At 36.8% G+C, this 12,450-nt stretch overlaps 1 protein-coding gene across 1 annotated transcript in view; it reads right to left on the bottom strand.

Moving 5' to 3' along the window:
- The window catches only part of SCIN (scinderin), a 64,005-nt gene that overhangs the window by 25,853 nt on the left and 25,702 nt on the right, over nucleotides 1-12,450 (bottom strand). The window contains exon 5 of the mRNA XM_004676726.2: nucleotides 264-356. Within this exon, the coding sequence (XP_004676783.1) occupies nucleotides 264-356 (93 nt within the window). The remainder of the gene's footprint in view (nucleotides 1-263; nucleotides 357-12,450) is intronic.

The raw sequence follows: 12,450 nt of genomic DNA, 5'->3' as shown, positions 1-12,450 counted from the left end.
TTGCAAGCTTGTAAAGCAGCAACATCTAGGTTTTTTTTTTTTTGAAGCAATCATTTCACTTACTTGTTAATAAAAATAGCTCAAATAATAGAAAGAGTAATTTTAACAATCATAGTAGAGCAAAGAATGGGTTATGGTCAAACTTTTCTCTTTGTGGGTAATAAGATTTAACAACTATAGCAAAGAGATTCTCTTCCAGTTGTGGTCTCCCCAGTTACATACAGGCTAGTAAAAATAACAAAACTCTCAAACGGTGAACTCACCATGTAGAGTTTGGCGATTTTCCTGTTATTTATGTCAGCTATGATGTCATCATCATCATCTCCATCCCTAAGTTCTGGCTTCTTTCCCAAAACCTGGGAGAAAAGTGAACAACAGATGAAAGATAATGACCTCTTTTTTCTGGCAAACAGACAAAAAAAGCAAGCCATGTTACAATTCGAAATACATAAGCTATAAAATGTTTGCAATTAAAAATAACCAGGTTGAAGCTTTTCTCACCAATTCATACTACATTGGCCTTTTCCCACATGTTAAATTAACGGCGGTAAATAAACATTGAGTTTATGGGTGACACTAACTTCCAAGAAAGTAAAACATTAAACTTGAAAGCTTAGGAGTCCATTTATTGAAAAGCAGCCGTAGGCCCTCCCTGGTGGCACAATGGGTTAGGACACAGCACTGCAAACTAGCTGCAGCCACTTCACTGAGACTTTGAGCCCCCGCCCTGGAGGTGACCACATGGAGTGGGCAAGCCTCTCCTGACCAGCCTGCTGCTCCCCTCAGCAGTGTACTTTGTAGATCTGCCTGTTCTGCTCCCTACTCTGTCTCTGGTGAGTCCTCTCGCAACCCCTGCACCTCTGGCTTGTACCCCAGTTTTGTATGCATAAATAATTTTTTTTAAAGTAACAGTAATGAATAGAATATGAGGGAATATAAGTTTTAAGTCCAGGTCTGTAACATAATTTCTTCTGTGGGTCTCTACTTAAAGAACAAACCTATAAACTATCAATTTATTAATACAAAAGCGAAGATCAAAATCACTATTAGCAGGTGGGTTTCTATTTCACTATTGACATATGATTGGCTAAAGTGCAGGTTCCCCTCATTTACACTTTGTAATTACTGCAATCAAGACAGTAGAACCTGACATCAGCAGATAATGTTAAGGACATATCTAACAGTAGGAACTCTGGTAAGCCAAGCAAGTCTGGGGTTTGGGATGTCTGGGGCTTAGGGAAACTTCTAATTTTCAGATTATTCCCATATTGGCTACAGATTTTAATTAGCCTCCCAAAGGAATACAGTACTGTTGGAAACTGAACCCAGAGGGTTTCTAAGAAACAGGTTTAATGCAAGTGATACAAGGATGCTACATATTTTCAGGTATCTCTAAGATCCTTTTAAAATTCAGTTCAACAACTAAGCATTGACCAAATCTTCACTGAGGTATAAAGTGGGTTTCCAAGCACCTTGCTTAGTCTAAAGGAATTTATATCCTTCCCCCCAAAAGGAAAATAATGAAACATGTATCAAGTATGCCATGCATTTTGATTTGTAAATACAGTTTTTTTTTAGGATGATGCCTAAATTTAAAACATTACTTTAGGCTCCTGAGTGACCAGACTTTAGTGCATCTAAACCTTTTTGGTGTAGAATAACAAATTTTGATAATTTCAAAAGGAAGTGCAACAGAGAAGACTTATCTGAGGGTGATCCATAAAACTATCACTTGTTCTCCAAGATTCAAGAGTGGACTGTTCCTTTCCTTCAATTACTTTCAGCAAGCTTCCCCTTGAAATATCTTCTTCTCTTTCCACCTGACTGGCCATTCTCAATTGTTCAATTGCTCTTTTCTCCTAGGCACCTGAACTTAAAATCAGGTGGTCAGTTTTGAATATTTCTCCATTTTGAAATGCCCACCCATTTAATCATTAAATTTTATTTCCTTATGATAAAGCTTGAGTCGCTGATTGATGCTTATTTTATTCACACCGTCTCGAAGACCCTCAAAGCTCTAGTCATGGTCTAGTCCTACTGCTGTCAATTCCCTCCTGCCTTCAGTCTCGGCTCCTCTTTTCATCTAAATAGTTGCTCTGAACAATGGCTGGAAAGTCCCTTATTTCACTTCATTCATGTTTGAAGAATAAGACTCTGGAAAAAGATTTAGATTTTTCAAAAAGATGTAGTTATCTATGCTTACAGAACTGGGGTACAGGCCAGGGGTGTGGTGGATAAGAGTATTCACCAGAGACAGAGTGGGGAGCAGAACAGGCAGATCCACGAAGTACACTGCTGAGGAGTGCAGCAGGCCAGGAGAGGTCTGCCGCACCATGTGGGTCATCTCTGGGGTGGGCATCGAATTCATGCTGCAGTGGCTTTGGAGAGCTTCTTAATGCAATACTTTGACCCATTGTGCCACCAGAGAGAGTTCAGATTTACATCTTTTATCTGTAGCATTGGTTTATAAACTTCAATCTGAACTTAAGTTCAATGTACTTAAACAACTCTGAGCAATTTCATAAAATAGAGATATCCAACTTCAGTTATAAAGCCAAAAGGTTTGGAGTATGACCCAGGGAGCTATATTCTAGATTATTCTGATTATCCTGATTCAGGTGCTTCCTGTACAGGATTCAAAATCTTCTGTATGGATTCCGAAGTTTCTAGACATTACCCATCACACTGTTTCTCAGCATTTTCTACCAAATATTATTCTCTAAACAGACTGATGGTTTGGTGTCCCCACTGGGAACCATGCACCTTCCCTCCCCAAAGGTTTTACTTAATGGTTGACTGGAAGTGACAGGAAAAACTGAGCAATTAAGTCTTTAGTCAGCTGAGCTAATTATAAGCAGTGCAGGACAGTTACACTTACTGAATTTCTACTTGAGTCATATACTGTATCAGGAGTTTTAGATACATCGTATCATTCTTATAAGAGCCCATGTGCTAGAGAGTATTATAATATAGGGAAAATGTCACTGATGTTCACAGGGGTCAAGAGTTGAAAAGAGTCATTATGTGCCACATCGCATACTTGAAACATTTTTTTAACAGACGGTTCAAAAAGTGAGATATCATTTGATTTCATATTTAAGTCATTTATCTTTATAACAACCCTATGAGCTGGCATTGTTGTGATCTCATTTTATACCTGTAAAAACAAGCCAATTTATTTGTACAAATTCATGCACACCTAGTAAGGGACAAATTCAGGATTTGAACTCTCGCTTTAGAGTGTGTTCTTAAGTACTACGCTATGCTGCCTCTTATAGATATTTCGAAGGTCTTCATTTAATTGTGTTGGCCTTGTCTCTGGAGATAAAGCAGAAACTGCTTCAAGCAGAGAACATGCTGAGATTACTGTTCTCACTCTGATAGGACCAGCACTGATACATTTGCTATGGTGAGAGCTCCATTTTTATCTTTCTCCAAATCCTCACTTTCTACTCTTTCTTTGGGGCTCTGCCTTATACCATGGGCATTAAAGGTTGAGAGGGAAGAATTCTTTCATCAGAGCAGTATTGTGTGAAGAAATAGTTCTTTAAGGATGTTCCACCAAAGAGCTACCAAAAATGTCAAATAGAAAGTATTTCTTTATTCAAGAAATTGTCAAAGGTTAAGAGAAAAAACTGATAATCCAGTAATGGAGAAGATCCATTACTCTACTATTCAGTGTCTGGTGAGAAAGAAAAGTCTTGAAAATGATTAGCAGGAGGTAACAGAAACTTTAAAAGCATGGATTAGACTGCCCTAGTATTGCTCAAAGACAATCTCATCAGCTTCCCTTCCCCATTCTGCCTGCCATCAGTCCTGATGCATACAATAATCATTCATTCACCATTCGAAGATCACAGTCAATGTTTAGGTGTAAGATGATTACAAATATGTGGAGGAGGTGAGCCTGGCTCCATACTGCCACTGACACCTGTTCTAGACATTCTTGATCAAAGAGCTATTTGTTAATGTAAAGACCAAGAAGGGCCCAGTGAATTGTAGCTAGGAAACAAGTTGTTTTAAAGATCACAGCTGTCTTGATAAATACACAAACAGAAAAATGAAAAGAGTTGTATCTTTTCCTCTCCACTTTTTAGTGACATTGTAGAGATATTTAGCAACTATTTCAACTATACTGAGGCTGGAAATTTGTGGTAGTACAATTTTGTCTGCACAGAGCTCTTATGGTATTTTTTCAACAGTTCAAATCAAAGTAAGTCAGAAGCATTTTATAATAAGTCATTAAAGCAAAGAGACAAAAGAGACAATCTAGTTTGCTTTAGAATTATAATCCCTTAGCTCCAGAAGTTCCAGGTTCTTTTAACCTGTGTCAAGACTATCCTTTGCGTTTGTTTCTGCTTATGACCAAGTGTATTTTCTTTCAAAATACAATTAGGCCTAAGGGTAAACATGTGTTTCAAAAAGAAGGACTAGGTAGTGAAGAAATTTGCAGTATCCCCAGTCTTTACTAAATTTTTGGATTTGTATCTGTCTTTAATTTGAACTTCTTTGTCAAACTCTCCCATTTTGATATGAGATTCCAATGTTTTACAACCTTTCTCAGTCAAAAAAAAAACAACCCCACTGTGTCTTTATTAAAAAAAAAAATGGCCGTTCCTGTTACAGGGCAACCCAATGTGAACTGGGCTGCCTGCCTGTGGGTCTTCACCTGCACACTTAAAATTCAATTATACTGGAGGCACACACAAAAAAGGTCAATAATGGGTTTATTTACAAGGGGAAAGGAAAATATGAAATTCCAATGTTTTACAATCTTCTTCACTCAAAATGCATTCTCCCCACCCCCTTTGTTTTTTTTTTTTTAATTTTTTTTTATTTATTCATACAGAACTGGGGTACAGGCCAGAGATGTGGAGGGTGAGAGGCTTCACCAGAGACAGAGCGGGGAGCAGAACAGGCAGATAGACGAAGTACACTGCTGAGGGGAGCAGCGGGCGGGTCAGGAGAGGTCTGCCGCGCCATGTGGTCACCTCCAGGGCAGGCGGGGATCGAACTCATGCGGAAGTGGCTTTAGCTTCTTAGTGCTGTGCTTTAACCCGCTGCGCCACCAGGGAGGGCCCCCCTTTGTTTTTATTTAAAAAAGAAAAGGGCCCTCCCTACTGGTGCATTGGGTTAAAGCAAACCCCTATGAAGCTATCATAGCCACTTCAGCATGAGTTCAACCCCCAGCCAGGGAGGTGACCCACATGGCCTGGCAGACCTCTCCTGTCTTGCCTGCTGCTCCCTTTAGCAGTGTATTTCAGTAGATCCACCTATTCTGTACCCTACTCTGTCTCAGGTGAATCCTCTTACCCTCCACACCACTGGCCTGTACCCCAGCTCTGAATGCACAAATACATCTTTCTAAAAATGTCAAGTTATTTGGATACTTTACAGTAAGCATTTGAAATAAATAACAGAAAAAGAGGGGATAATATGCAGCCTAGAGAAAGGCCAAAACATAACTCAAAACTCCAGATTACTTTGGATGAAAATATTCCAAGTTGGTATCAAGTCATAAAATTTAACCTTTAACATAGAGGGTCTTAGGTACTTCTAAAACTCTGATTTCAACTTGACAGAGTAAGAAAACGAGGCTGAGAGAATTTAGAAACTTTGTCTTATGCCCAAAATAGAAATACAGAAGCATGATGTAAACCTCAGCCTTTGCAATAATCTATATAGATAGTAGGACATCACATTCTTCTTACTGTAGTGATGAGCAACTCTAATCACTGTAGTTTGAGCAATTCTAATCACTGCAGTGTGAGCAACTCTGCTCCAATTTTCACTAAAGACAAGTTTAAGTTCCAGGTTTTAAGATCTAACATTTGAGTTAGTAATTTTTGTGCTATTTCCTTCTCCTTAAATGGTGGTAAAACCAGTGTATGGTGAATAAAAGCAAACTGTAAAAGTGAAATATAGCTTTGTCATTATGGTGGCATTTTATCCCTCAGGTAAGACAAATATTTGATAATAGGGAAGATACAGAGATAAAAATGAAGGCAATTCTGAGAAAAGCTTCAACCTCATTTAATCAGCTCCACCTAAACCAGATATGAAAATTCAACATTTGCTTTCCTCTTCTTGCTCAGTGATATGCTGCCCTACCTCTAAAATATGCTTCTCCATTTAGTGATATACCAACTAAAGGGGCATTTAATACATCAAAGAGTGGGATAGCCATTTTAGACAAAGGGAAAGCATTTGAAATAGATATTTAGGTAAAAGCCAAAGTAAACAGAGTATCTGTAAGACAATTATCTCAGTGCTGCCCAACAGAATTTCTGCAAATGACTGAAGACTGCACAGTCTTAGTCATTTGAGCATTAGCATCTGAAATTTGACTACTGCAATTCAGTATCTGACATTTAAATAATATTTACTTTTAATTAATTTAAACTGAAACCTAAATAGCCACATTTGTCATGGATGCTGTACTGATGACTCAGGGAAGGCTGTGGCCTTGGAGAACTCACCAACATGCAGGTTTAACCCTCAGTGTTACTGTGACATCAACCTATGAAATGTCAGATTTTGAACCTAGGAAGTAGGTAACTCATACATTACTATAACATGGAAAGGTAATTCATAAGGGACTATAATATAAAAAGCTAATTAAAAAGTTACTAAAATATATAGCAAGAGTGCCTGCTAAGTAACTACAGTATTTGTTTTCACTGGCTGTATACTAGAATGTCTGAGAAATTATGACAAGAATGCCAATTCTGAGGCGAGCCCCAGAGACTCAAATGGGAAGCCCTGGCATTGTGTATTTAGTGCCCTCTGCACTTGTTCTGGTGATATATTTGAGTGTTCAGTGGCAGCAGCTTTGCTAGTCTGTTTCACACATCTCAACCATCAGGATAGGTCTGCTTAGCACTTCTAATATTCATGTCAGCTTCTCAGGGAACTTCTCTGTGCAAATGATCACAGCCTGGTATCTGGAACCTGCCTCAGGGAAAATCAAGTTAAGATTTTAGGTCATCTTCCCTTTCTGGGGATCATTAAGACATTTAGGTAAAATCCCCAAATCCATTTGGACATTTCTACCTGATCAGTGCTTGTATAAATACTTTCTTCATTTGCCTTCAGGGATCCTAATTTTTGATGCTTCTCCCATTTTTTTTAGAATTTCTTCACTGAGCAGGATCAATATAATCTGTTCAGACAGTTACTGACTCTGTGACCTTGTTTCCACAGTTGAAATGAGATAATCATCCACTCCCAATTATGATGATTAAGTTACATAATGTAGTGAAGTGATTGTGACTACACCTGGCAGGTAAGTGACAAGTCAGGGAAAGTTGTATCTTTCATCATTTCTTCATTCTTATACAGGTAAAGTCAAATCCTGTATTGATAAAAAAGTCATTCTCTCTCCTTGAAATGATCCAGCATATCACTGCGCTGATTCTTTGCATGATTTTGCCACAGAAAATGTCGCCACACATCTCCCTGTAGACTTACACTTTTTGTTCAAGCTTTGATCTAAAGATGCGATCACCTATGATATGTTTCTATGCCTTGAGAGTATGCCCATGTCAAAGTCTTATTTAAACTACAAACTGATTTAATACTACAAATGGAAGACAACTCCATATATCACTTTTAAGCCAATCTAGAGAATAGTGCCCTTTGCATTTATAAAGAAATTACTTGTCTTGTATGTGGGCAAGACAAGTGAGTTGAATAAAAGCTTTTGAAGCAATCAGTAAGGTGCTGCTATATTTTAGACACTCTACAAATAAAACATATGTAGCTCATATTTCTTGCGTTAGCAAAATGAGATCAGAACAATAAATGGCAAGATATGACTGAACTACATGAGATCAGAGATTTCCTTTTCTAACTAATGACTAATGATATCATATATACCAAAACTGTGGAGAAACTTCCAAAGAAGAAAAGCAATTATTGTGTGGTATTCTTTCTTTATATTACCAGTATTCTCTTGCTAGTGTATTCTATCAGAATTCAATACAATTTATTTTCAATTTTGTTTTGCTAAATTTAGTAAAGCCTTGGTATTTAATGCTTTGGTTGTGTTATTTCCCAGGGTTTTTTTTTTTTTTTAAAGATTTATTTATCTAAGCATGCAGAACTGGGGTAAAAGCCAGAGGTACAGGGGCAGTGAGAGGATTCACCAGACACAGAGTGGGGAGCAGAGCAGGCAGATCGACAAAATACACTGCTGAGGGGAGCAGCAGGCGGGTTCGGGAGGTCTGCCATGCCATGTGGATCACCTCCAGAGACAGGGATAGAACTGGCACTGAAGCAGCTACAGGTAACCAGTTGGCCACTAGGGAAGGCTGCGCCCTAACCCATTGTGCCACCAGGGAGGGGCCTCCAGTGTATTTGTAAGCCTTTTGCTTTTAATATACAGACACTAATATATTTTCTTTTCAGTAATGTTAGTATCTTTTTTTATGATTAGTAGAATGTTATGAAATATCTAAACTAAGGATTTCCTACTGAGAGCATATTATATTTACATGAACAAATTATGCTTTCCTAACAAGTTTAAAATTATACACAATAATATATCTGAAATTGTGATACACAGATATCTTTACAAATGTACTAGCAATTCTAATAATAACAACGTTGGCTTTTCATTTATACAATTGCCATTTGTCAATATAAACCCAATTTCATCACAGCATGACTCTTGGCTCTGGAAAAAAGAGACCTGGGCTCATAATCCAGAAGGTCTTTGTTTTAGGGAGTATTTTCCAGTATGTGAACATACCTCCCTATGATGTTAAGCAAACACTGATTACAAAATAAACAGTAACAAATTGTGAATTGGTGAACCTTGAAGAGTCAACTTTTTAATATTTGAGCTGGTCTAGTTATTAACATAAGATGTAAAAAGAAGCTGATATGAAATTAATTACTGTTAACTATTATTCTATTATCAAAAACTTTTTCTTACAAAATGAATGTCAAACAATTGTGAATCACTAACTATTAAGAGAGTAGAAGCTGATCTAAAATTACTAAAGGAAGTATGGTCTTACTGTTAGCTTTTAATTATATATTACCACTACTACAATACACAGTACAATATAAAACAGAATAGAAACCTGCCATTCAAATTTAAGATTTGTGTTAAATACATCAGATCCAGACTTTGTGGACACAGATCTATCCTTCAAGCAGTCCATTTGTCTTAGAATTAATCGTCCCATTTATAGGTTTTATCATAGTTTCCCTACCTCACTTGCAAACAAACAGGAAAATGACCTCATTCAAAAATGATTACTAAGTGGTTTTAATTTGAGTTGCTTATAAAAACTGACACCTACCAGTAAGGCACAAATGTTTATGTTGAACTTTGATGTGGAAAAGGAGAAAATTATCTGAAGTATTTTATTGCAGCATGTGTTCAACTATGCTGTTATTCTATTTATTTGCTGTAAATGTTTCAATTTCATCCACTGGATGAACTGGAGAGGAACAAAATGATTATGTGAATTAAACTGTACAAATCCAAATAAAAGACTCATTTAAACAAATTACAACAAATGAATGATGCTTTGAACATTGTTTGGCACATCGAAAGCTATCAATATAAGTGGCTTATAAAAATAGCTATGTACCAACTCTTGTGCTCCAGAAAGTATCATAACCTTATAACATGCATTATTTTATATATTTTTTGCATTTGAAGATGTATACCACATATCATTGGTATAAAGAGAAATGGAGGAAGTGCTGCAATTACAATGTAGACTGCTGAAAACTTGTTCGATTTGCTAGTATCTCCAATGCTTCTCTCTAGACTATATCCCTAATAATGGAGGTACAGTTCAGACCCAGTTCACTGGTGTTTCAGGATGTGCATAATCTGTTCCTCTTCTGACTGTTTTAATGTAACATGCTTATCTTCTCAGACAATCAAGTAACAATCTTTTAGCTTTATTGGAAACCAGCCTTGTGCTCAATAAATACAGATTAACAGAGACATAATATGACAGTTGATTTGCCCTCCACTTTTCTTTTCTTGGGCCTCGAATCTCAAAACAATGATTGTGCATATGTCATTCCAAGGAGTCCTGGTGTGTTTCTAAAACAAGAAACAAAGCAGTCCAGCAAGAGAGCATCTGCTTATAAACTCCCTGTAGTATATTTACTGCCAGCATTTTGCCACTGGTACTTGCAATGATTATAAACTTAACAAGTTCATTAAATTATATAGGAAAAGTCTTTCTAAGCCAGAAAAAGTTGTTTTCTCTTACCATTTCAAACCACCTACTCTGTCTTCACTCTCTTCTTGATATCTACTAGGTGCTGTTTTTTTTTTAAAAAAAAAAAAAATCAAACCTATAGAAGGGATTGATAAATTGCTACGTTAGCAGTGTTTCCTAAAGCCATTTTCTTTACTTCCCTCCTAATGTTTAGAGAATCAATAGAGCCAATAAAGTTTGGGACCTGAGAGTTAGTATATAATTTCCCTGCACATTCATTAATTATTCAATATAAGTATGAAAAGACAGATCAAAAGTGCTTTGCATAATTTATGCAACTTTTCATAGTAAATCTGCTGAATATGATGACAAAACAAGCACAGAGTAAAATTGACATTAGTTGCAGGTTTCTGTTCTTTCCATGTGTAGGATTATTTTCAAATTTAGGCATATGACCTTTTTTAAAATACTAAAGATACAATTAAGAGGCTGACCACATACCCTGCTTGTTGTTTTTATGTCCTGGCTGGATAGTACCCTCTATTACTCTTTAATGTGTTTTGTCTGAAGGATAAATATGTGCTCATCTTAGAAATAGCCCATATTAAGCTTGTGTGAACATAACAATAGACTCAAAAGATTTTGAAATTTCTCAGAATAAAAAATATTTTTAAAAGCTGAGAAAAATCATTTTTTAATGTTATAATTGTTAAGCATTTTAACATGTATGTTAGAAATACATGTTTTAAAACTTCAGCACTGAATATGAAATAATGAGATAGGATCATTTAATTGGTTGAAAAATCCTTGATTTTAAGTCATTATTAACTTCATAGAAAGCCTTTTGAAGTTTTTAAATATAAATAATCTTAAAAGAATCTCATTAAAAAGAAGTCGCCATCTGCTCCAAAGGCATACAAATAGCAACCAGTTCCATCACCGCATATCGTCAGGGAGATTTAAATCAAATCCACATAGATATATCACTTCACACCACTGAGTATTACCCACACAGAGAAGACCAGAAACAACAGGTCCTGGCAAGGGTGTGAAGTAAAAAGATCCTTTCTTTGGGTTCTACACTGTTGATGAGAAGGCAGATTGGTCTAACCTTTATGATAAGCAGTGTGGAGGTGTCTGAAAAAATTAAAATGATTCTGCATACAACCAGCAATTCTTCCCTCTAGGCATCTACTAAAAAAATTGAAAAACACTAATTCAAAAGGAGACTAGCACTTCCTTATTATTTGCATTGTGATTTATGGAAACAACCTAGGTATCCCCAAACAGATGAACAGATCAAACACACACAGAGATCAAAAAGATAAACGCATGCTATCTGTGGCAACAGGGATAGAATTGGAAAGAATAATGTATGGGAAAAAACAGCCAGATGGTGTCACTAATGCAGGGTATAGATAAATCAAACTCAGAGTCAGATGAAAACAAGCTTAAAAATTGACTCTTGAGGCCCTCCCTGGTGGCGCAGCAGGTTAAAGCACAGCACTGAGAAGCTAAAGCCACTTCCTCATGAGTTCGATTCCCGCCTGCCCCAGAGGTGACCACATGATGTGGCAGACCTCTCCTGACCCACCCACTGCTACCCTCAGCAGTGTATTTCATCGATCTGTCTGTTCTACACCCCACTCTGTTTCTGGTGAATCCTCTCACCCTCCGCATCTCTGGCCTGTTCCCCAGTTCTGTACGAATAAATAAATATTAAAAAAAAAAATTGACTCTTGAATGCTAACAACAAAACTGAAGCACCAAGGAAGGGAAGGGACAAGGGAAGGAAAGAAACAAAGGAAAGTAAGCACAACAGACTAAACTTTGGAAAATGGGTGATTCTGTGGTGGGTGCACTACAGTGGTGATACCTGATTGGGGCAGGGGGTCTAATGTTACCTCAATTTAAATAGTTACAAATATAAAAACTTAAGTCACAAAAATAGTCCTCTTTAAAAGCTGTTTTGAAAGACTATTAGATTTACATAATTCTTCTCTAGCAAAACTCAAGTTTTACTAGTCTTAGAAAATAAATAACCCTCCAGTTTCTAAAAATAGAAATCTATTTTGCCTGTGTGCTATGGCACACTCTGGATCATCTGTGAAGTCAATAGGCTTCTCCTAAGAAAAATATGTTATAAAGGCATAAATAAATTTACAAGGTATTCTAATAAAAGTTACATTTAATTAAAATGCAACAAGCAAAATATGGAGCTTCTACATTAATTCATTAAAAGATATTACTGAGTGAC

Source organism: Condylura cristata, unplaced genomic scaffold, assembly GCF_000260355.1.
Source record: "Condylura cristata isolate star-nosed mole 26May11 unplaced genomic scaffold, ConCri1.0 scaffold00005, whole genome shotgun sequence".
In the NCBI taxonomy this organism is placed as follows: Eukaryota; Metazoa; Chordata; class Mammalia; order Eulipotyphla; family Talpidae; genus Condylura; species Condylura cristata.
The sequence above is the reverse complement of the archived record's forward strand: the minus strand, read 5'-3'. Positions and strand labels throughout refer to the sequence as shown.